Source organism: Osmerus mordax, chromosome 14 (assembly GCF_038355195.1).
Source record: "Osmerus mordax isolate fOsmMor3 chromosome 14, fOsmMor3.pri, whole genome shotgun sequence".
NCBI classification, from domain to species: Eukaryota; Metazoa; Chordata; class Actinopteri; order Osmeriformes; family Osmeridae; genus Osmerus; species Osmerus mordax.
Genome location: NC_090063.1, coordinates 15,176,627 through 15,197,696, shown reverse-complemented (window position 1 = coordinate 15,197,696; position 21,070 = coordinate 15,176,627). Strand labels below are relative to the sequence as shown.

At 45.1% G+C, this 21,070-nt stretch overlaps 4 protein-coding genes across 8 annotated transcripts in view; all 4 read left to right on the top strand.

The window, feature by feature from the left end:
• Positions 1 to 12,108, top strand: part of LOC136956557 (autism susceptibility gene 2 protein homolog) — a 21,509-nt gene extending 9,401 nt beyond the window's left edge. For 3 of the 5 annotated variants that reach the window (XM_067250478.1, XM_067250474.1, XM_067250475.1), the window contains 16 exons: positions 2,097 to 2,183; positions 2,463 to 2,489; positions 3,150 to 3,179; positions 4,760 to 4,808; positions 6,026 to 6,338; positions 6,541 to 6,773; positions 6,895 to 7,109; positions 7,607 to 7,648; positions 8,205 to 8,300; positions 8,519 to 8,575; positions 8,737 to 8,766; positions 8,872 to 8,943; positions 9,083 to 9,212; positions 9,466 to 9,537; positions 9,781 to 10,084; positions 10,218 to 12,108. In XM_067250478.1, coding sequence (XP_067106579.1) covers positions 2,097 to 2,183; positions 2,463 to 2,489; positions 3,150 to 3,179; positions 4,760 to 4,808; positions 6,026 to 6,338; positions 6,541 to 6,773; positions 6,895 to 7,109; positions 7,607 to 7,648; positions 8,205 to 8,300; positions 8,519 to 8,575; positions 8,737 to 8,766; positions 8,872 to 8,943; positions 9,083 to 9,212; positions 9,466 to 9,537; positions 9,781 to 10,084; positions 10,218 to 11,259 — 2,799 coding nt within the window. In that variant the 3' untranslated portion in view covers positions 11,260 to 12,108. The remainder of the gene's footprint in view (positions 1 to 2,096; positions 2,184 to 2,462; positions 2,490 to 3,149; positions 3,180 to 4,759; positions 4,809 to 6,025; positions 6,339 to 6,540; positions 6,774 to 6,894; positions 7,110 to 7,606; positions 7,649 to 8,204; positions 8,301 to 8,518; positions 8,576 to 8,736; positions 8,767 to 8,871; positions 8,944 to 9,082; positions 9,213 to 9,465; positions 9,538 to 9,780; positions 10,085 to 10,217) is intronic. The other 2 variants (XM_067250476.1, XM_067250477.1) reach the window with 2 other exon arrangements.
• A 1,332-nt stretch (positions 12,109 to 13,440) lies between these two features.
• Positions 13,441 to 14,232, top strand: LOC136956576 (high choriolytic enzyme 1-like). The gene has a single exon (XM_067250495.1). It carries the CDS (start codon positions 13,441 to 13,443, stop codon positions 14,230 to 14,232), a length of 792 nt encoding a protein of 263 aa, XP_067106596.1.
• A 2,627-nt stretch (positions 14,233 to 16,859) lies between these two features.
• On the top strand, positions 16,860 to 17,651 carry LOC136956574 (high choriolytic enzyme 1-like). The gene has a single exon (XM_067250493.1). It carries the CDS (start codon positions 16,860 to 16,862, stop codon positions 17,649 to 17,651), a length of 792 nt encoding a protein of 263 aa, XP_067106594.1.
• A 2,627-nt stretch (positions 17,652 to 20,278) lies between these two features.
• Positions 20,279 to 21,070, top strand: LOC136956575 (high choriolytic enzyme 1-like). The gene has a single exon (XM_067250494.1). The coding sequence runs from the start codon at positions 20,279 to 20,281 to the stop codon at positions 21,068 to 21,070; it is 792 nt and encodes a 263-aa protein (XP_067106595.1).

Below are 21,070 nucleotides of genomic sequence, written 5' to 3'. Positions count from 1 at the left end.
CTAAGTGAAGTGTGACAAGAAAAGCAGGGAGAGAAAGACATACAGCAAAGGGCATTGGCCAGATTTGAACCCTGGCTGTAAGGCCACAGCCTACATGGTACGCACAATTATCCGGTGAACTACCAGGGCACCCTGTGAGCCTCGTGTTTTGGTCGTCTGATGGAGACCAGGTCATGAGTCGTCATTATAACTAAAGGTTCCATGGTCTCTTGATCTTCCGTTTTAGATTTCTGTGAAGCCTTTTCAACACTCTCTCTCTGAGGTGTTAATTGTAGAAAGCAGTTTCTCAATGAAGTCTTCCTATCACTTTTTACAAAGCTTCCCATCCACTGTGTGTAATCGCTTCACACAAGGCTGTCTGCCGTACAGGAAGTAAAGAGGGAGCCAAACAGGAAATGAGGTCCAATAAAGATCTGTGATGAGAGAAGACAAGCTTTGTGAGGATCTTCCTCCTCAAGGCAGGATGTGTCTGTGTGCTTCTTTTTTTGAGAGAGAGAGAGAGAGACATACAGACTTCATTACCTAACGCCCATGCTTTTTTCGTCTGAAACAGCTTGGCAAGATAAGCACTACCCAGGAAATACCCCCTTTTAATTTATTTATTTTTTATGAGAAAGATTCTCACACTCAATAACTACATCTCTGCTTTTTGTCTGGAACAGCTTGGCAAGATCAGTATTACCAAGGAGATACTCAAAGGATGCATATACTGTACACCAAGAACTTTTACAGTGGCCTATGCTAGTTTGGGAAGCTCTTTTAATGGCCTGACCCAGGTTAGCAAACGTAAAACATGACATGCTAATCTTACTAAGAGAAATAGCCTGTGTCCAAGTATTATTCAATTATTTTGTGAAATGACACACTGTACATCTCTTAAGCTATTAGACACACCACCGTTACTGACGCATGTCTGATAAAAGCCACAGACTTTTATTTACTAGTGTGGTAAAGAGATTTGTGGAATCAGGGTTATGAATGTTGTTTCTGTTTGTCAGTGAGAAGAGTTCAGAGCAACTGTCAGGATCAAAGCCGATTCATAAAAGCAAGCCGACAGGGCTTTCCAGGAAGTGTTACACAAAACACCGTTTTCCAGGCCTCCCCCTCGCTTGCCTATTGACGATGCATTTTGGTCTACAGCTGCACATTCTTCCTGTGCTTTAATAGTCCATGACGTCAAAAGACCTTTCAGATGAATACACTCGTGTTTGCTGTCGTCGTGAACGAGCGTATGCTCTGCGAACTCGTAATAAACACGTGCATTCAAGCATGCATCGTTTGACACACAGACACACACATACATACACACACACACTGATGCCGTGAGAAACAGACAGTATTTCCTGTCTTGGACCAGCACTCAACACAGCGTCCTCATTGGTCTGTGACATCCCCCTGGTCATTCTGAGGTGCTTTGTATCATCAGAGACTGCCGGATCGATACGACATTATCAGACGGTTCCTGGTTCATCAACATAGGCTGCCGAGCAATCAATCAATGTACTGTTTCCTTTTTCTGTTTGCCCTGAAACAATTTGCTGTGGCTTTGGGGTCAATATCTGAGAAATAACATACATTTACTGCATAGATTTTTTTTGATTCTGTCAGTCAAACTGTGTGTGCACTGTACGTGCGTGTGTGTCCACCTTTGGGATTTGGCACACAATCAAATTAGCCATGTATTTATGTGGACTTAACTGAACAAACATCCATTCTCCGGTAGAGAACTGGGTCATTGTGCTGTCTGTCGGAGGCTTCCGGAGTCTGGACAGGATCTCAGCTTGGTTTCAATCAGGTTAACTGTGTCTTTGAAACAGATGTCCTTTCTGATATTCTTCTGTGTTCTGCTAGAATGTCTCGTGGTCGCCCTCTGCTGGTGAAATCACAGTTAAACAGAAAAAGCGTTCCTCGTGGTTGAAACACTGTACACCAGTTTGAAGAAAACCCCTATTGTGTGAAGTTACGATTCTTGCCGTGATAAATGTTGCATATTAATATATTCAGTTTTACCCAAAGCCTCGGTCAAATGTTCTACCACTGAGCCATGCTCGTTCCCGTATAATCAGTCCTCCATATGATCTTGTCTCATTTTCCAGGGAGCTCAGAGGAGCAGAAGCAGAGCTGAGGTCACCAGGTTGGTCGGTATGCCCCAGAGAAGCAGCTCCAAAGACCCCCACAGCGAGGTAAGACTGCAACACCTCGCCTGCACCCCACACACATCCTAACAACAACAACAACAAACAACAACAACAAAACCATGGATTCATTTAGCTTTTATCAAGCGATGTATAGAGGGGGATTTGAACCGCCAACCTCTTGATCCGCAGTCAAATGCTCTTAACTTTTGCTACACCCATTCCCATAACACATGTCTTAACCCGATTGTGGAGACTGATTTAACTTCATAGAAAAGAAAGAGTCGGTCTCCTCAAGTGAATCCGACTACTGTTTTCTTTCCACAGACCTCATTCTCGGGGCGGGGATATTCGGTGAGTTACCTCAGCCCTGTCTGCTATCCGGACCCCTGCATAATCTTACAGGGGTCAGGCTGCGGGTTTGACTGAACCCTTTTATAAGCTACTTATTTCACTGGATGACATTTAAGCTCTGAAATATAACAGATGTCAGACACTGGAATTTAGGATTGTGGGGTGTGCGTAATCTTGACATGTTGACAGTGAGCAGAGCTGGATCCATTAGTACTCAGTGGGGGTGGTGGTGTGGTTTGGGGAGGGGGACTAGGTTCAGTGTGAACTGCCTGGATGATGTACAGCTCACAGCTCTCTGGCCTGCGTCGTCGGACTTGATTAATGTTCCCACAGCAGTTAAAGGAACAGCTGTCACCATAAATGAGGTGACAGAATGAATGCAAGTTAATCCCCCCCCCCCCTCTCTCTCTCTCTCTCTCTCTCTCTCTCTCTTTCTCTCTAACTCTGTCTCTCACTATCTCTTGCTGTCTCCCTCCCTCTCTGTCTTTCACTCTCTCCCTCTGTCTCTCTCCCTGTCTTCCCCTCTATCTGTCTACTTCCCCTTGTACATAAGATGTTGGGGAATGGTGACCAGATTAAATCTTACCTGATGTGTGAAAAGGATTTTGAGGTTTGAGAGGACTCATCTTATGTTGTTTTTCCTCTTGTTTGCTCCCACAGTGTGACAGCGAAAGTGACCTTGACGACAAGGTAAGCGTGTTTCCACCTGACATTCAGTCCGTGCGTGGGACTGCTCACGTACCCGTCCCGTCCTCACAGGATACTGTTCAGGAACAAACGTTTCAGCGCATTTCACGATGCGTCGCATTTTAACAAGAAGCAAGAACACCCCACTCTTATGACCATTTATCCCTTACTGCATATCACCCCAGGCCCTAGTCAGAGGAGGGGTGGGTCATGTGACCTGGGGGTATTCCAGAAAGCAGGTCATGTGACATACCCGGGTAAGTTAACTCCCCAGCTGACCCCCAGCGTTGTAGCAACATTGCCAGTACATTTACATTTAGTCATTTAGCAGACGCTCTTATCTAGAGCGACTTACAGTAAGTACAGGGACATTCCCCCGAGGCAAGTAGGGTGAAGTGCCTTGCCCAAGGACACAACGTCAGTTGGCATGACCGGGAATCGAACTGGCAACCTTCGGATTACTAGCCCGATTCTCTCACCGCTCAGCCACCTGACTCCCTCCCAGTAAGTTGCTGCAACATTGTGAATCAGCTGGTGGGTTAACTTACCTGGTTATGTTGCATAACCTGCTTTCTGGAATACCCCCCTGGCCTGGCTTGGTTGTGTTGAGGGGGGTGGAGGGCCCCAGATGGCAGGCACTGATGACAGTCAGCCTCTCTTATTGCCAGGTCAGGACAGGGTAAACACTGAGGGATGGTGTCTGTGGTGGTCCACTGACAGACACAGTGTCTGGGTCATACAGGAGTCAGCAGCTTGACTGTAACACAAGGTTGATACTGATAATAATAATATCAACATTTGGTTGAATAATAATAATAATTGTAATTAGACTGTCTTGGGGCTGTTTGTCGTGGGATATGGTCTGTTGTTTCTTGTATTTGTGCAACGATACAGCCCTGTAGATAAAAAAACCTTCAACACAGAACCAGTTTACCTGGAGAGAACAAGTACAGGCTTTAGGCTTTATAGAGTCCTATTTGATATGATGGTGAATTGCTCTGGATAAGAGCGTCTGCTAAATGACTAAATGTGAATGTACTGGAGCCTAGATACAATCAGTCATTTGAGTCCGATTGGAAACTCTGCATCTCCATGACAACGTATTCCTAATAGGGTCTGGAAGGCTCCGCCAGGTATTTACAAAGAAGGCCTACCTTTACACCGTGGCTTTGAACAGTTTTGACAGTTTGAATCAGGTCGTTCAGAAACGGCTTGGTCTGGTGTCACAGGGTAGCTTAGTTTGATGCATGATCTTATTGGATATCGTTGGCCTCTGTGGGGTATTGGAGCACGCCCAGTGAAGGGCACATAGACCGTGGAGGGAGTGGAGAGTGTTTTAGCGCATCTTATATCACAGCTGTTGAGGGATTGAAGCCACTTTAAAGTGTGTGAAATCAACGTCGCTCTACCTTACATTGGTTCTGGTACAACTGATTCCACATAGGACATAACAGAATGGAAAATCCTTAAACTGTAAGTAGTATTTGGATAGGAAGTGCAATACTGTATCAGAGTAGGGTAAAGAAATGACAGTAACTTTTTAGTAATAATTATTATTATTTATTTATTTTCCCCTTCTCCAGGTCTCAGGAGTTGATGCAGACAAGCTGTTCACGTTACGGATAACCTTTGGTGAGAATTATATTTTTATTCGGTGGTATTACTTGCTTCATCATTACATAAAAGTACCTACTACTATCACTAACAATAATAATAATGTGCACCGTGAATACGTAAGATATGCTGCTATTTAATTTTGTCTGGACACGGATGCATGTTTAGAGACCTGTTACTGTTTGCTGTATGATGTATGGTAAATGAAGCTGAAATGTTAACATAAAATGTGAGTGAAATGTGAGTGAGCTAGGCAGCACATGTTGTTGTGTTCACACATAGCTGAGGTGTTGCCTTGTAAGGGCAACGGATCATTCCCACTGTCTTCAAAAGCACCACATCTTCAACCCAAAGCCTGTTTGGACTATGTGGTCACATTTCACTTCATTTGACCTGCATAACCATCCCTGATGGGCGTATGCACGCACACACACACCCCCCACAGACACACACACCACACACACACACACACGCTAATCCCAATGGCGGTGAGAATCTTTTCAAGCTGAGCCAGGGGTTTAATGTGCCTTGTGAAAGCGATTAGAAGGTTTCTGTTTAACTCTTCCTGTCTTCAAGCTGCTTGTGGTGGGCTTATGAGAGAGGCATTTGTTTTGGGGAGTCTTCTATTGATTCAGCTGGAAAGCTGACTGGCATTCAGGCAGTTTGAGCATTATTGCAATATGCTGAACACACGACTCTCCCTCGCCAACAACCCCTTGCCCATACCACTAAGACCACTAAAGTTTTAAACTGGTTTTGTTCAAAAATAGACCATTTATTTTCAATGGTGGTAGAGAATGGTTAATAACCAGTCTCTGTCTCACTCTCTCCTTCTCTCCCACCCCTCTTTCTCGCCGTCTCACTCTCTCCCCCCTCTGTCTCACTCTCTCCCCCATCTGTCTCACTCTCTTCCCCCTCTGTCTCACTCTCTCCCCCCTCTGTCTCACTCCCCCCCCTCTGTCTCACTCTCTCTCCCCTATGTCTCACTCTACCCCTCTATGTCTCACTCCCCCCCCCCTCTGTCTCACTCTCTCCCCTCTCTCTCTCACTCTCTCCCCCCTCTGTCTCACTCTCTCCCCCCTCTGTCTCACTCTCTCCCCCATCTGTCTCACTCTCTCCCCCTCTGTCTCACTCTCTCCCCCCTCTGTCTCTCTCTCTCACCCCCATTCGTCCTTCTCTCCATCTTCTTCTCTCTCTCCTCCTCTCTCTCTGTCACCCCGCCCCCTCTGTCTCAGAGTCTCCAGCTGACCTCCAGCAGACACCAGAGGTGTCCAGCACCACCACCGCCTCCAGGGTGTCCGGCCTGCAGCGCAGCCAGGAGCAGAGCAACGACACTCCCTTCGCCCGCCCCGCGCCCAGCCCCCATCCTACAGGCATCCCCGCGGCCCCTCCCACCCCTCCCCCGCTGCCTGTGTGCGTGAAGAAGGAGCGGTCCTCCCCCAATGTCCCCACCCCCCTCCAGACCCTGCCAGGCCTCGCCCAGATCAAGAGAGAACCTCAGGTCCCCTTCTCCCATCCGCAGGCCCTGTTCTCTGGTCTCCACAGCAGGTAACTTGTGCAGGGTCTCACTGGTGCCGCCTGCAGTGTGACAGGTGGGGTAGCATAGTTATAGGGGTATGTGAAGGCCACACTGACATTGTTTATAGAAAAGGGCTATACAAATGAATTTGGACTGGATTTGATGGTGGAATGTGTGTAGTGTGACAGGTGTCATGTTGGACTGTGTGCCATCTCTTTCCTGTCTCGGCAGCAACAGCAGCAGTTTGGAGGGCTCCCGCAAGAGACCGCACCCTCGGTCCCCTCACCTCGGACGCCACTCCTCCCCCTCTCCTGCCCTGCCCCTGGCCATCTCTGAGCTTCCTGCCCCGCACTACTTCCTGTCCGGCCCGGGACATCGGCGGACGGCGGTGGCCATGTTTCCCAGTCCTTTGTCCCTCCCAACCAATGGCATCGGTGGAAACCCAACTGGCAGTGGCTACTCTGGTAGGAAGTGTGCATGGCTGGGGGAGGGTGGGCGGGGTCACATGTTCTGGGAGTGCTGATTTGCGGCATTTATTGTGCCTTGACCTCTCGCCTTTCCCCTCCCCCCCCCCCCCCCCCGCAGAGCATGACCTCCTGCGCCAGGAGCTGAACAACCGTTTCCTGGCGCAGAGTGCCGAGCGAGGAGGCGGTCCCATACCGGGGCCTGTGAAGGCCGAGTACCACCGGCACACCCACCAGCACCAGCACACCTTCACACCCTACCCCCCCTGCGGCCCCCCTCCTGGCCTTCTGGGCACGCCCTCCGCCCCAACCATGGGCCGTACCGTCACCCTCAATGTAAGTAGCCTTTGGATCACCGTCTAAACTCGCGTTCGGGTTGTCCAGGGATTTAGTTTGGGAAAACTAGAGAGTTGAGGTTTAACTTGAGTGCTGCAGGATAAATTATGTTATGTCGTCGTGTTTCAACACGTTTTTTCAGTGCAGTATTTCAACATATCAGATGTAATGTCTCCTTCCTCACAGACACGTCTGGGGGTCTATGAAAGCTTATTTCCACCCACCAGGGGACTTGTAAAAGCTTTTCTAAAGAGAGAGCGAGACGCTGTAACGGCTATGACACGACACTTCCACAGACAGCTGAGCATAGGTTGTTTAAATGGAGTTCACGACTCTTTTGACACACTTGAAGCTGCTGTCAGACTAAACAAATCTGGTGCAAGAGAAGGGCCTAGGTCATTAAGGTTCTTTTGATGGTGGGTAATTGCTCATGCGAGACTATGCTGGGCTCTAGCCAAGTACTTACAACTGCACTCTTTGTGGTTGTTGTCCGACAGTTGGAAAAGTATCCCGTCAAACTGGAAAGCCCGTATTCAAATGTAAGTGTACATGTTGTTTCCTTGTTAAGCTGCCCCCATTTAGCATAGATCTTGTTCACATATTCTAGGTTAAACTATAGGTTAAATTGTTTCATTTTATATCTTGTATTATATTGTGTACTTTTCTGCACTGTTGGGGAAGCTGGAAAATCAAGAATTGCATTCGAAATAAATACAATTTTAAAACTATAAATACTTAACCCTTGTGTTATCTTCGGGTCATTCTGACCCATCAGTCATTGTGACCCACCGTCGTATTGCGACAACTTACCGCATACAAAAACAAAGTAAAGCATTTTCTTTTAACCGTCAGGCTGTCTCAGGCTGCTTTTTATTTGTTTTTGTATTGTGTAAAATTGGGTAAACACAACGATGGTTCGTTGTGAACCTTTGGGTCATGTGACCCGAAGGCAGCACGAGGGTTAAACGTAAAAATGTACTTGCACATGGTTTAGAGTATCAGCCGACCTCTGACCCGACTATCCAAAGTGTTTAGCGTGTTCCAGTATGACTTCCTGTGGTGCGTCCTAGCTAACACTGGTGTGGTCTTGTCTAGCTCTTCCCTCCCTACCCCCCGGGGACGGCAGGCATGCCCGCCCAGCTCCCCCACACGGCACCCTTCAGCTCTCTGCAAGGAGCCTTCCAGCCCAAGGTCCTAGTCTCTCATTCCTTCCGCATCCTTGTTATGTCTGTGACCCCGTCCGCCTTAACTGTCTGAAGCAGTAGTTATTGCAGTCAGGCCTACCAGCATTTTGTGCCACCCCCTCAATTAAAATATCTTTGGTATTTATCTCCCCCCCAGAGTTGGTAGAGCAAACCCCCCACAACAGCAGCATCGTAAACATGTGTCCCTCATGTGTCTCCATGTAGGCTAATCCTCTGGACGTGGTGCTGAGACCAGGAGAGATGCCTCAAACTCTTCCTAGAGTAGGTGTTCTTCCGCCCCGGCGAAAGTTTGATCTACTTTACTCCAGTTTTTATATAAAATATTGAACCTAATGTCCTGCATTATTGTTTTATTATTACAGTAGATAAAGTGCAATGTTTTATGTCCTCTATTATCTCTCTCTTATCACTCTTTCTCACAGATATCTGATCCATTCAGAGCCTCAAGCAGGGTGAGAGAACATGTATACATAATATACATGCAATTGTTGCCGCATATTTAATAATCAATTACATGGTATGAGTTTGTATCTTCATTCTGCTTTATGATCTTGCAGAAGCCTGGGAAGTGGTGTGCAATGCACGGCCAGATGGCCTGGCAGATCCACCACCACCAGCAGCGAATGAGGGTAATCCTGCCGCTCTGACAAGAATTGTAGAACCTACTGTATGATTCTATATCCTCTATTCCATGTCCCGTTATCATTCCAATGAATGACCGTTTCAAACCTCACTTCCTTGCCTCCTCACTTCCTGGTGTCCAAACAGCACATGCGCTTTGATCCTGGTAAGATGAGTGTGAAGCTGGACCTGTTCAGCCGGCCCACAGCAGCAGGTCCACCTCCAGGGCTGCCCTATCCCCAGGAGATGATCACCCGACCCCTGCTCCCCTCCTCAGGTCAGTCCCCCTCCTCCACACGCCCACTAGCAAGCATTTTGTAAATCAGAAGGCGGTAGAGATCATAAATCACAAATGGTACAGTGTAAATAGGATAAAATCCTGCATTGCAAAAATCGAAAATTCATCAAATCAGAACTCGTACGGGGCTGAATCCCAGCTGAAGTGAAAGGGTGAAAGTTCATGTTTTAGCGCAACTAAAGGACATCAGTCCCACGCTGCTCTGCTGACTGATGCGTCCTCTCCCCCTCAGGTCTCTTTCCCATGTCCCCGTTCAGCAGCCCGTACCACCACCCTCACTACCTGTCTACAAGTCATCTGCCCGGTATGTGCTAAAGGAACTCAAATGTGCTGAGGTCAAGTAATCAGGAAGTTCATGGTCCATCAGAATAATGTCAATTTTTGGGTCTGAAGACTATCTCTTTAAGTAGTCAGGATGTGATCCATCAGTCCTTCCATGTAATTACCATTGCACCCATTTAGGAGAAGATACAGGTATTTTCATGCACGGCACAGTAGGTAAAACAACCACACTTTTAGAAAACAACAGTCTTCTGCTTCCCCTCAGATCCCTTCAGTCGGCCCAGTACCTATGGAGGCTTTGGGAACGTGGCAAGCAATGCCTTTGGGGGGCTGGGGGCCCCATCGAGCAGCCCCTACGGAGAAAGGCAAGGCCATGGGTTGCCAGGTTTTAATGCCCCCCCTCATGATGGCTGGAACCGACTGCATCGCACACCGCCCTCCTTCCCCACTCCCCCAACGCGGTCCAGGCCTGCGGACTTGGACCGCAAGCCAGCAGGGACGAACAGTGAGCAGCAGGAAGCCAAGAAAAGGGATTTTACTGCTACCAGAGAGGAGTCCGGCGTCGACAGGTCAGTGACGTTCTTAAGGGATTTCACTGAAGAATCCATTCAAGAGCTTGTTATCTTTGTCTAATCTTTATCTAAACACTATATCTCGATTTGAAGTCAAAAATCTCTACCAGAATATCTCTGTTCCACCCAGTAGGTCCTCACAGGAAAGAAAACCTCAGCCCAACCAATCGTCCTTCACCAGCTACCAGATCAGCAGTCTGATTGGTGGAAACAGCTCAGACAAGAATAATAGCATCCTGGACCAAGGCCCTCAGGCGGAGAGAGTGACGAAATCGCTGGGGAAGGTCCATATTAAGCAGAGCTCCTCTCCAGGGCCAGAAGTGCAGAGTCGAGGGCCTCCTGACCCCTCCACGACCCCCACAGTCAAGCAGCAGTCTCCCTGCGAGGCCACACCCCCTCTGAGGGGCTCTGTAAATATAAAGCAGGAACGTAGAGAAGAGTTGGAGCTAATGGCAGGGACGTCTAACATGACCCTCTTGCTGCCCTCGGTTCCAGCCGTCTTGGCTCATCCCCACTCCCAGGTTCCGCACCCCTCGAGGCGCAACTCTTACCCCAATTCAGGCATGTTTCAGGGCAGCCACCTACCTCACTCTCTGCCCCTCTCCATGGGTCCCTTGCACTCAATCAGTAGTCTGAGTGCACTGGAGAGAGCACGGGTTCAGCCCTTCATGGAGGCCCGAGAGCGGGTGCCCTCGCACCTCCCGGCTCAGTGGGAGCCCATCCGTGACCCATACAGAGGGCTCTACCTGCAGAGCCAGCAGCCCCACTTGACCTTTGACCCCGCGCGGGGCCACAGGCAACGCGAGGCCCAGCACCACATCCAGGACAGGCACCGGCAGGCGGAGGAGAGGGCCAGGCTGCACCAGCTCCAGGGCTCTCCCATGGAGGGTCACCTGGCCCACACACCCACCTTCATGTCCTCCTTGGGTGGGGCCGTGTACCCTCGTCTCAGCCCCTCTGCGCCGCACAGCGGACACCTGAACAGGACTCCCCCCACCGCTACCCTCAGCGCTCCGCCGCCGCCGCCACCTCCGCCGCCTCTGGTTTCTACTGCAACGCCTGCGGTGGGGGGGGGACCGGCAACGCCCAGGAAGACCACGCCTACAGGTGGCACGCCAGCCTCTAGGGACCTCGCTCCGTCGGGCACGCCCAAGCAGGTGGAGGCGCAGTAGAAAGGCAGTCGGGCAAAGACATTACCGATGAGACTGGGATTCTCTCATGTACACACACACACACGCGCATACATACTGTACATACACATATAATCCATACACACACACACATCACCTACTGAGATAATTGTGAGACTCCAAAAGCTACGTAGAAATAGCATAATGTAGAACTGCAAATTACAGCAAGTGAAATCTCTGAAGTAGTTCTACTTTAAGCCTGTTGAATAAGTACAGTTCCTATAATGTTTTATGTTAAATATATTGGTATTTGATAGTAATATATGATGTTTTTATGTTTATAAGATTTTTATGCCCGTTCTGTGTAAATAAGTAGATTTTATGAATTGTATGAATTTGTACATTTTGATGTTGTTGAAAACAATGACTTTTATTTTTGTGTATGTTAACACCCAAAGTAAATTATTTATCAACTAGTAGACAATATGTTATATTCGCCCTAAATTAGTTCAAATTAATTTAACTGTTATTCATGCTTCAATACTGTTAATTACAACTCTGTACATGTACATATAACGTGTCCTTTGTTTTTAAAGTATGTCTATTTAAAAGAAAGACCGAGTTGAGTTTTTTTGTAGCCTGCTACATTCTACAGCACTTGTAATGTAAAGTCCCTTGGATAAAAGTGTCTGCTAAATGCATAAATGTAAATGTAATGTCAAATGGTTAATGGTTTGACGGAGTTCATCAGATCGACTCTTACTAAGGCAGTTCTTATTTAATTCAGCATTTACTGCGTTTATGACCTGTTGGCCTATAAATCACCTGCCTTGCCCATTCTGATGCTCCGTTTGAACTTCAGCAGATTGTCTTGACCATGTCTACATGTCTAGATGCATTGAGTTGCTGCCATGTAAACGGCTGATTAGATATTTGTGTAACAAGCAGTTGAACTGGTGTACCTAATGAGGTGGTTTATTCAAACAGTAAAACTAAAGTTTTTCAAAGCATGCTCTATCTTCTAAACCTAAGGGCATTGTGTATAGAACAGTATTCAGCTTTTTCTGAATAGTATACCCTTTACTTATTGACCATACTATGTCCAAACATATGTCCAAAGAGTAAGGAATGATTAATATTAGTCCTGGACCAGGAATTAATTGAAGTCTTGTTTTTATACACTCTCCTCTACAGGTGTGTCGGCACAGGGGATTAGGGCTTTGGGTTGTGGCTGATCTACATAAGCATCTTGAGTACACAGCACAATCAACATTGCTTGCACTCCCTGGCCATGAAGGGAAAAGACAATTACAATATCATGTTCTGGGGGGTCCTGAGTGCATTATATGGTCAAATTGAGCCAATGCCTTTTTCTGAAAGGTATGAAATCACAAAATACGGTTTAGGATGCTCGTTCTCTCATAAAGACGGCAAGATTCAGATGAAGAATGAACAATGGTACATGCCGTGCCTTAATGTTACTGCCATGCAGGGTTTTTTTCATCCCTCATTAAAACAAAATACATACGACAAAACAGACATATGTCTGATTAATCATTTCCTAAATCAACAAACCCAGTACCAGCTACTTTATAATTATATTGAAATGGTACAATACCTTTACACTTTGATAATAAATGGATGTAGTCATTTACATTTTACATTTACATTTATTCATTTAGCAGATGCTTTTATCCAAAGCGACTTCCAAGAGAGAGCTTTACAAAGTGCATAGGTCACTGATCATAACAACAAGATAGCCAAAAAACATCGCGAGTAGCCAAAACATGAAGCACACATTGTGAACAACCAAAGTAAGTGCCAAAGGGAAGAACCATAAGAGCATGTAGTTAAACAAGTCACAACCAACCAATTTACAACTAGGAAATACTTGACACTGTCTTAATAATTCATTCATTCAAGGAATCCAGGTTGAGATAAGTAAACTTACTTCCAGCAAACCTGTCTTTTCCCCTAATGGACAAGGAGTTGCAGGGCGTTGCGATGCTGGTTTTGCTGTGTCCTCAAATGATTATTAGGACAATCAGCCACAACCCAAAGCCCTAAACCCCCTGCAGACACACCTGTAGAGGAGAGTATAAAACACCAGGACTCACCAGACTCAGACATCCAGCTAAAAGGAGCAAAGCATCTCCAAGGAGACCAGACCTAGAAAACTTCCCATCCAGACCCAGAGCCAGATTGAACCTCCAGACCCTGAAGATGGAGATCAGCACCTCTTTGTCTCTCCTAATGCTGCTGCTGTTGGGACTCTCCCAAGCCAATCCCATCCATATAGATGGAGAAAACAGCAATGAACATCTACATATGTCCGCTGGCGGCATTCTGACCACAAACAACCAATCCAGTCAGCTTCTTCTGGAGGGAGACCTGATCCTACCAAAACACAGAAATGCCATGAGGTGCTTTCAAGGGGACTCATGCAAGTGGAAGAAATCCTCGAATGGTCAGGTGGGGATAGCATACACAATCGGCAGTGAGTACTCTCCCCAAGAAAGGCAGATTATTGAGAACGCCCTGAGATCGTTTGCTTCTGTTTCCTGCATTCGCTTTGTGCCCCGTACAACTGAGACCGACTACATCATGGTTGCGAGCCAGGACGGCTGCTTCTCCGCTCTTGGGAGACAGCGGGGTCCACAGGTGCTCTCTATCAACAAGCGCGGTTGTATGGAAAACAAAATCATTCAACATGAGACCCTTCATGCCCTGGGCTTCCAGCACGAGCACACCAGGAGTGACCGTGACCAGTACGTCAAGATCAACTTTGCCAACATCGATCCAGGCCAGTACTATAACTTTGCCAAATCAGACACCAACAATCTTGGCACTTCCTATGACTACTCCTCAATCATGCAGTATCCAAGACGAGGTTTTGCCATCAACCCTAATATTGATGTCATTATACCTATCCCCAACCCTAACGTTGCTATTGGCCAGTCAACCACATTCTCAAGAACCGATATCGAGAGGATCAATCGACTATATCAGTGCTAAGACGAAGACAAAGTCAGAGAACAAGAGGATGATGAAGATACTTTGAAGCTGCAACACAACAATGTTTTCAAAGTCTACATCACTGTCATGGGTTTTGATTTGTGGTTGAAGGGTTTCAAATTATTACAAAATTAAAATAGGATAAATAAAACGTACATTAGAAAAGCTCAAATGTTTCAATGTCTGTTTATTGCCCAATAAGCTACATTATTACTGAATGTTGGCAAGTGTTTACAGTGTGTTCTGTACGTTTCGTTTCAGTTTATATATCCTCCCTGATATTATTATTCACTCATCATTCACTTCATTCATACTAAATCCACAGTTCGTCTCTAATTCTGCCAAACCTGTGAAACCTGCACTTTCCCTAAACTGAACATTTTGGGTGTATTTCATAGGTGCACATATTGATCCGTAAATTTGGAAGAAGATATTTAAACCAATACATACAGTGTACTGTACTTTACATATGTGTTGAGGTGACATACATACGGTTGGAGTGTATGTCCTTCTGTTTCTCAACCCAAATCTACCTCGTGGTTCTTGTGGCCTCGCCGATGTGTCTCCTAGCAACCTGATACAACACAGCACTGTCACGCAGGACACTAAGCATTAGCAAAGAACTTATATTGACTACTCTTTGGCATTAGTGTGTAGCGACAAATGTTTTTGCATTGCTGCGACTCGCTTGCTCGTGGAGTTTGCTATTCATTTTGTTCAACCTTAATGATTGGTCATGTTTATTATGACCAATAATAGCATTGATTTTATATTTAAAAAATTTTAACATTTCGCAATTATGAAAAATGTACCTCGCCAAACCCAGCGATTCCCAACCTGTGGGCCGCGGCCCACTAATGGTCCGCTAGGGTAATACAGATGGGCCGCCAAACCAATGAAAACTAAAGTATGAAAAATGAATAAATGACAAAATATGTATATATATCCTTTGGTAAATTATTATTACAATTCTTACAAATGTTTTAATAAAATTTTTCCTTTAATTCATCATGACCGAAATGTCAATAGTTACGCTTGGCACTTTGATGAAAGACCAACTGACATTTCCGCCATAACTTAATGCATACACCCACTTCAATCCACTATACACGCATCACTTCCACATATTGCATAAGCCAAGGCAACAACTTCCGGTAGCTAGCAGTTTGTTAGTTCTCAAACACAATGCATTTTTGTAGAGGAGTTCGGGTTGCCTTTCCAAAATGACAATCAACGATGGACATAAGCGTCCTATATACATATAACTTGTCCTTTGTTTTTAAAGCATGTCTATTTAAAAGAAAGACAGTTTAGTTTTTTGTTGTAGCCTGCTACATTCTACAGCACTTGTAATGTAAAATGGCTAATGGTTTGACGGAGTTCATCAGATCGACTCTTACTGAGGCACTTCTTATTTAATTCAGCGTTTACTGCGTTTATAACCTGTTGGCCTATAAATCACCTGCCTTGCCCATTCTGATGCTCCGTTTGAACTTCAGAAGATTGTCTTGACCATGTCTACATGTCTAGATGCACTGAGTTGCTGCCATGTAAATGGCTGATTAGATATTTGTGTAACAAGCAGTTGAACTGGTGTACCTAATGAGGTGGTTTATTCAAACAGTAAAACTAAAGTTTTTCAAAGCATGCTCTATCTTCTAAACCTAAGGGCATTGTGTATAGAACAGTATTCAGCTTTTTCTGAATAGTATACCCTTTACTGTTTGACCATATGTCCAAACATCTCAAAGAGTTAGGAATGATTAATATTAGTCCTGGACCAGGAATTAATTGAAGTCTTGTTTTTATACACTCTCCTCTACAGGTGTGTCGGCACAGGGGATTAGGGCTTTGGGTTGTGGCTGATCTACATAAGCATCTTGAGTACACAGCGCAATCAACATTGCTTGCACTCCCTGGCCATGAAGGGAAAAGACAATTACAATATCATGTTCTGGGGGGTCCTGAGTGCATTATATGGTCAATGTATATGCCTTTTTCTGAAAGGTATGAAATCACAAAATACGGTTTAGGATGCTCGTTCTCTCATAAAGACGGCAAGATTCAGATGAAGAATGAACAATGGTACATGCCGTGCCTTAATGTTACTGCCATGCAGGGTTTTTTTTATCCCTCATTAAAACAAAATACATACGACAAAACAGACATATGTCTGATTAATCATTTCCTAAATCAACAAACCCAGTACCAGCTACTTTATAATTATATTGAAATGGTACAATACCTTTAAACTTTGATAATGAATGGATGTAGTCATTTACAACTAGGAAATACTTGACACTGTCTTAATAATTCATTCATTCAAGGAATCCAGGTTGAGATAAGTAAACTTACTTCCAGCAAACCTGTCTTTTCCCCTAATGGACAAGGAGTTGCAGGGCGTTGCGATGCTGGTTTTGCTGTGTCCTCAAATGATTATTAGGACAATCAGCCACAACCCAAAGCCCTAAACCCCCTGCAGACACACCTGTAGAGGAGAGTATAAAACACCAGGACTCACCAGACTCAGACATCCAGCTAAAAGGAGCAAAGCATCTCCAAGGAGACCAGACCTAGAAAACTTCCCATCCAGACCCAGAGCCAGATTGAACCTCCAGACCCTGAAGATGGAGATCAGCACCTCTTTGTCTCTCCTAATGCTGCTGCTGTTGGGACTCTCCCAAGCCAATCCCATCCATATAGATGGAGAAAACACCGATGAACATCTACATATGTCCGCTGGCGGCATTCTGACCACAAACAACCAATCCAGTCAGCTTCTTCTGGAGGGAGACCTGATCCTACCAAAACACAGAAATGCCATGAGGTGCTTTCAAGGGGACTCATGCAAGTGGAAGAAATCCTCGAATGGTCAGGTGGGGATAGCCTACACAATCGGCAGTGAGTACTCTCCCCAAGAAAGGCAGATTATTGAGAACGCCCTGAGATCGTTTGCTTCTGTTTCCTGCATTCGCTTTGTGCCCCGTACAACTGAGACCGACTACATCATGGTTGCGAGCCAGGACGGCTGCTTCTCCGCTCTTGGGAGACAGCGGGGTCCACAGGTGCTCTCTATCAACAAGCGCGGTTGTATGGAAAACAAAATCATTCAACATGAGACCCTTCATGCCCTGGGCTTCCAGCACGAGCACACCAGGAGTGACCGTGACCAGTACGTCAAGATCAACTTTGCCAACATCGATCCAGGCCAGTACTATAACTTTGCCAAATCAGACACCAACAATCTTGGCACTTCCTATGACTACTCCTCAATCATGCAGTATCCAAGACGAGGTTTTGCCATCAACCCTAATATTGATGTCATTATACCTATCCCCAACCCTAACGTTGCTATTGGCCAGTCAACCACATTCTCAAGAACCGATATCGAGAGGATCAATCGACTATATCAGTGCTAAGACGAAGACAAAGTCAGAGAACAAGAGGATGATGAAGATACTTTGAAGCTGCAACACAACAATGTTTTCAAAGTCTACATCACTGTCATGGGTTTTGATTTGTGGTTGAAGGGTTTCAAATTATTACAAAATTAAAATAGGATAAATAAAACGTACATTAGAAAAGCTCAAATGTTTCAATGTCTGTTTATTGCCCAATAAGCTACATTATTACTGAATGTTGGCAAGTGTTTACAGTGTGTTCTGTACGTTTCGTTTCAGTTTATATATCCTCCCTGATATTATTATTCACTCATCATTCACTTCATTCATACTAAATCCACAGTTCGTCTCTAATTCTGCCAAACCTGTGAAACCTGCACTTTCCCTAAACTGAACATTTTGGGTGTATTTCATAGGTGCACATATTGATCCGTAAATTTGGAAGAAGATATTTAAACCAATACATACAGTGTACTGTACTTTACATATGTGTTGAGGTGACATACATACGGTTGGAGTGTATGTCCTTCTGTTTCTCAACCCAAATCTACCTCGTGGTTCTTGTGGCCTCGCCGATGTGTCTCCTAGCAACCTGATACAACACAGCACTGTCACGCAGGACACTAAGCATTAGCAAAGAACTTATATTGACTACTCTTTGGCATTAGTGTGTAGCGACAAATGTTTTTGCATTGCTGCGTCTCGCTTGCTCGTGGAGTTTGCTATTCATTTTGTTCAACCTTAATGATTGGTCATGTTTATTATGACCAATAATAGCATTGATTTTATATAAAAAAAATTGTAACATTTCGCAATTATGAAAAATGTACCTCGCCAAACCCAGCGATTCCCAACCTGTGGGCCGCGGCCCACTAATGGTCCGCTAGGGTAATACAGATGGGCCGCCAAACCAATGAAAACTAAAGTATGAAAAATGAATAAATGTCAAAATATGTATATATATCCTTTGGTAAATTATTATTACAATTCTTACAAATGTTTTAATAAAATTTTTCCTTTAATTCATCATGACCGAAATGTCAATAGTTACGCTTGGCACTTTGATGAAAGACCAACTGACATTTCCGCCATAACTTAATGCATACACCCACTTCAATCCACTATACACGCATCACTTCCACATATTGCATAAGCCAAGGCAACAACTTCCGGTAGCTAGCAGTTTGTTAGTTCTCAAACACAATGCATTTTTGTAGAGGAGTTCGGGTTGCCTTTCCAAAATGACAATCAACGATGGACATAAGCGTCCTATATACATATAACTTGTCCTTTGTTTTTAAAGCATGTCTATTTAAAAGAAAGACAGTTTAGTTTTTTGTTGTAGCCTGCTACATTCTACAGCACTTGTAATGTAAAATGGCTAATGGTTTGACGGAGTTCATCAGATCGACTCTTACTGAGGCACTTCTTATTTAATTCAGCGTTTACTGCGTTTATAACCTGTTGGCCTATAAATCACCTGCCTTGCCCATTCTGATGCTCCGTTTGAACTTCAGAAGATTGTCTTGACCATGTCTACATGTCTAGATGCACTGAGTTGCTGCCATGTAAATGGCTGATTAGATATTTGTGTAACAAGCAGTTGAACTGGTGTACCTAATGAGGTGGTTTATTCAAACAGTAAAACTAAAGTTTTTCAAAGCATGCTCTATCTTCTAAACCTAAGGGCATTGTGTATAGAACAGTATTCAGCTTTTTCTGAATAGTATACCCTTTACTGTTTGACCATATGTCCAAACATCTCAAAGAGTTAGGAATGATTAATATTAGTCCTGGACCAGGAATTAATTGAAGTCTTGTTTTTATACACTCTCCTCTACAGGTGTGTCGGCACAGGGGATTAGGGCTTTGGGTTGTGGCTGATCTACATAAGCATCTTGAGTACACAGCGCAATCAACATTGCTTGCACTCCCTGGCCATGAAGGGAAAAGACAATTACAATATCATGTTCTGGGGGGTCCTGAGTGCATTATATGGTCAATGTATATGCCTTTTTCTGAAAGGTATGAAATCACAAAATACGGTTTAGGATGCTCGTTCTCTCATAAAGACGGCAAGATTCAGATGAAGAATGAACAATGGTACATGCCGTGCCTTAATGTTACTGCCATGCAGGGTTTTTTTTATCCCTCATTAAAACAAAATACATACGACAAAACAGACATATGTCTGATTAATCATTTCCTAAATCAACAAACCCAGTACCAGCTACTTTATAATTATATTGAAATGGTACAATACCTTTAAACTTTGATAATGAATGGATGTAGTCATTTACAACTAGGAAATACTTGACACTGTCTTAATAATTCATTCATTCAAGGAATCCAGGTTGAGATAAGTAAACTTACTTCCAGCAAACCTGTCTTTTCCCCTAATGGACAAGGAGTTGCAGGGCGTTGCGATGCTGGTTTTGCTGTGTCCTCAAATGATTATTAGGACAATCAGCCACAACCCAAAGCCCTAAACCCCCTGCAGACACACCTGTAGAGGAGAGTATAAAACACCAGGACTCACCAGACTCAGACATCCAGCTAAAAGGAGCAAAGCATCTCCAAGGAGACCAGACCTAGAAAACTTCCCATCCAGACCCAGAGCCAGATTGAACCTCCAGACCCTGAAGATGGAGATCAGCACCTCTTTGTCTCTCCTAATGCTGCTGCTGTTGGGACTCTCCCAAGCCAATCCCATCCATATAGATGGAGAAAACACCGATGAACATCTACATATGTCCGCTGGCGGCATTCTGACCACAAACAACCAATCCAGTCAGCTTCTTCTGGAGGGAGACCTGATCCTACCAAAACACAGAAATGCCATGAGGTGCTTTCAAGGGGACTCATGCAAGTGGAAGAAATCCTCGAATGGTCAGGTGGGGATAGCCTACACAATCGGCAGTGAGTACTCTCCCCAAGAAAGGCAGATTATTGAGAACGCCCTGAGATCGTTTGCTTCTGTTTCCTGCATTCGCTTTGTGCCCCGTACAACTGAGACCGACTACATCATGGTTGTGAGCCAGGACGGCTGCTTCTCTGCTCTTGGGAGACAGCGGGGTCCACAGGTGCTCTCTATCAACAAGCGCGGTTGTATGGAAAACAAAATCATTCAACATGAGACCCTTCATGCCCTGGGCTTCCAGCACGAGCACACCAGGAGTGACCGTGACCAGTACGTCAAGATCAACTTTGCCAACATCGATCCAGGCCAGTACTATAACTTTGCCAAATCAGACACCAACAATCTTGGCACTTCCTATGACTACTCCTCAATCATGCAGTATCCAAGACGAGGTTTTGCCATCAACCCTAATATTGATGTCATTATACCTATCCCCAACCCTAACGTTGCTATTGGCCAGTCAACCACATTCTCAAGAACCGATATCGAGAGGATCAATCGACTATATCAGTGCTAA

Bases quoted from the DNA above. Each gene is read 5' to 3' on its own strand.
- LOC136956576 (XM_067250495.1), top strand. From the start codon at position 13,441: ATGGAGATCAGCACCTCTTTGTCTCTCCTAATGCTGCTGCTGTTGGGA.
- LOC136956574 (XM_067250493.1), top strand. From the start codon at position 16,860: ATGGAGATCAGCACCTCTTTGTCTCTCCTAATGCTGCTGCTGTTGGGA.
- LOC136956575 (XM_067250494.1), top strand. From the start codon at position 20,279: ATGGAGATCAGCACCTCTTTGTCTCTCCTAATGCTGCTGCTGTTGGGA.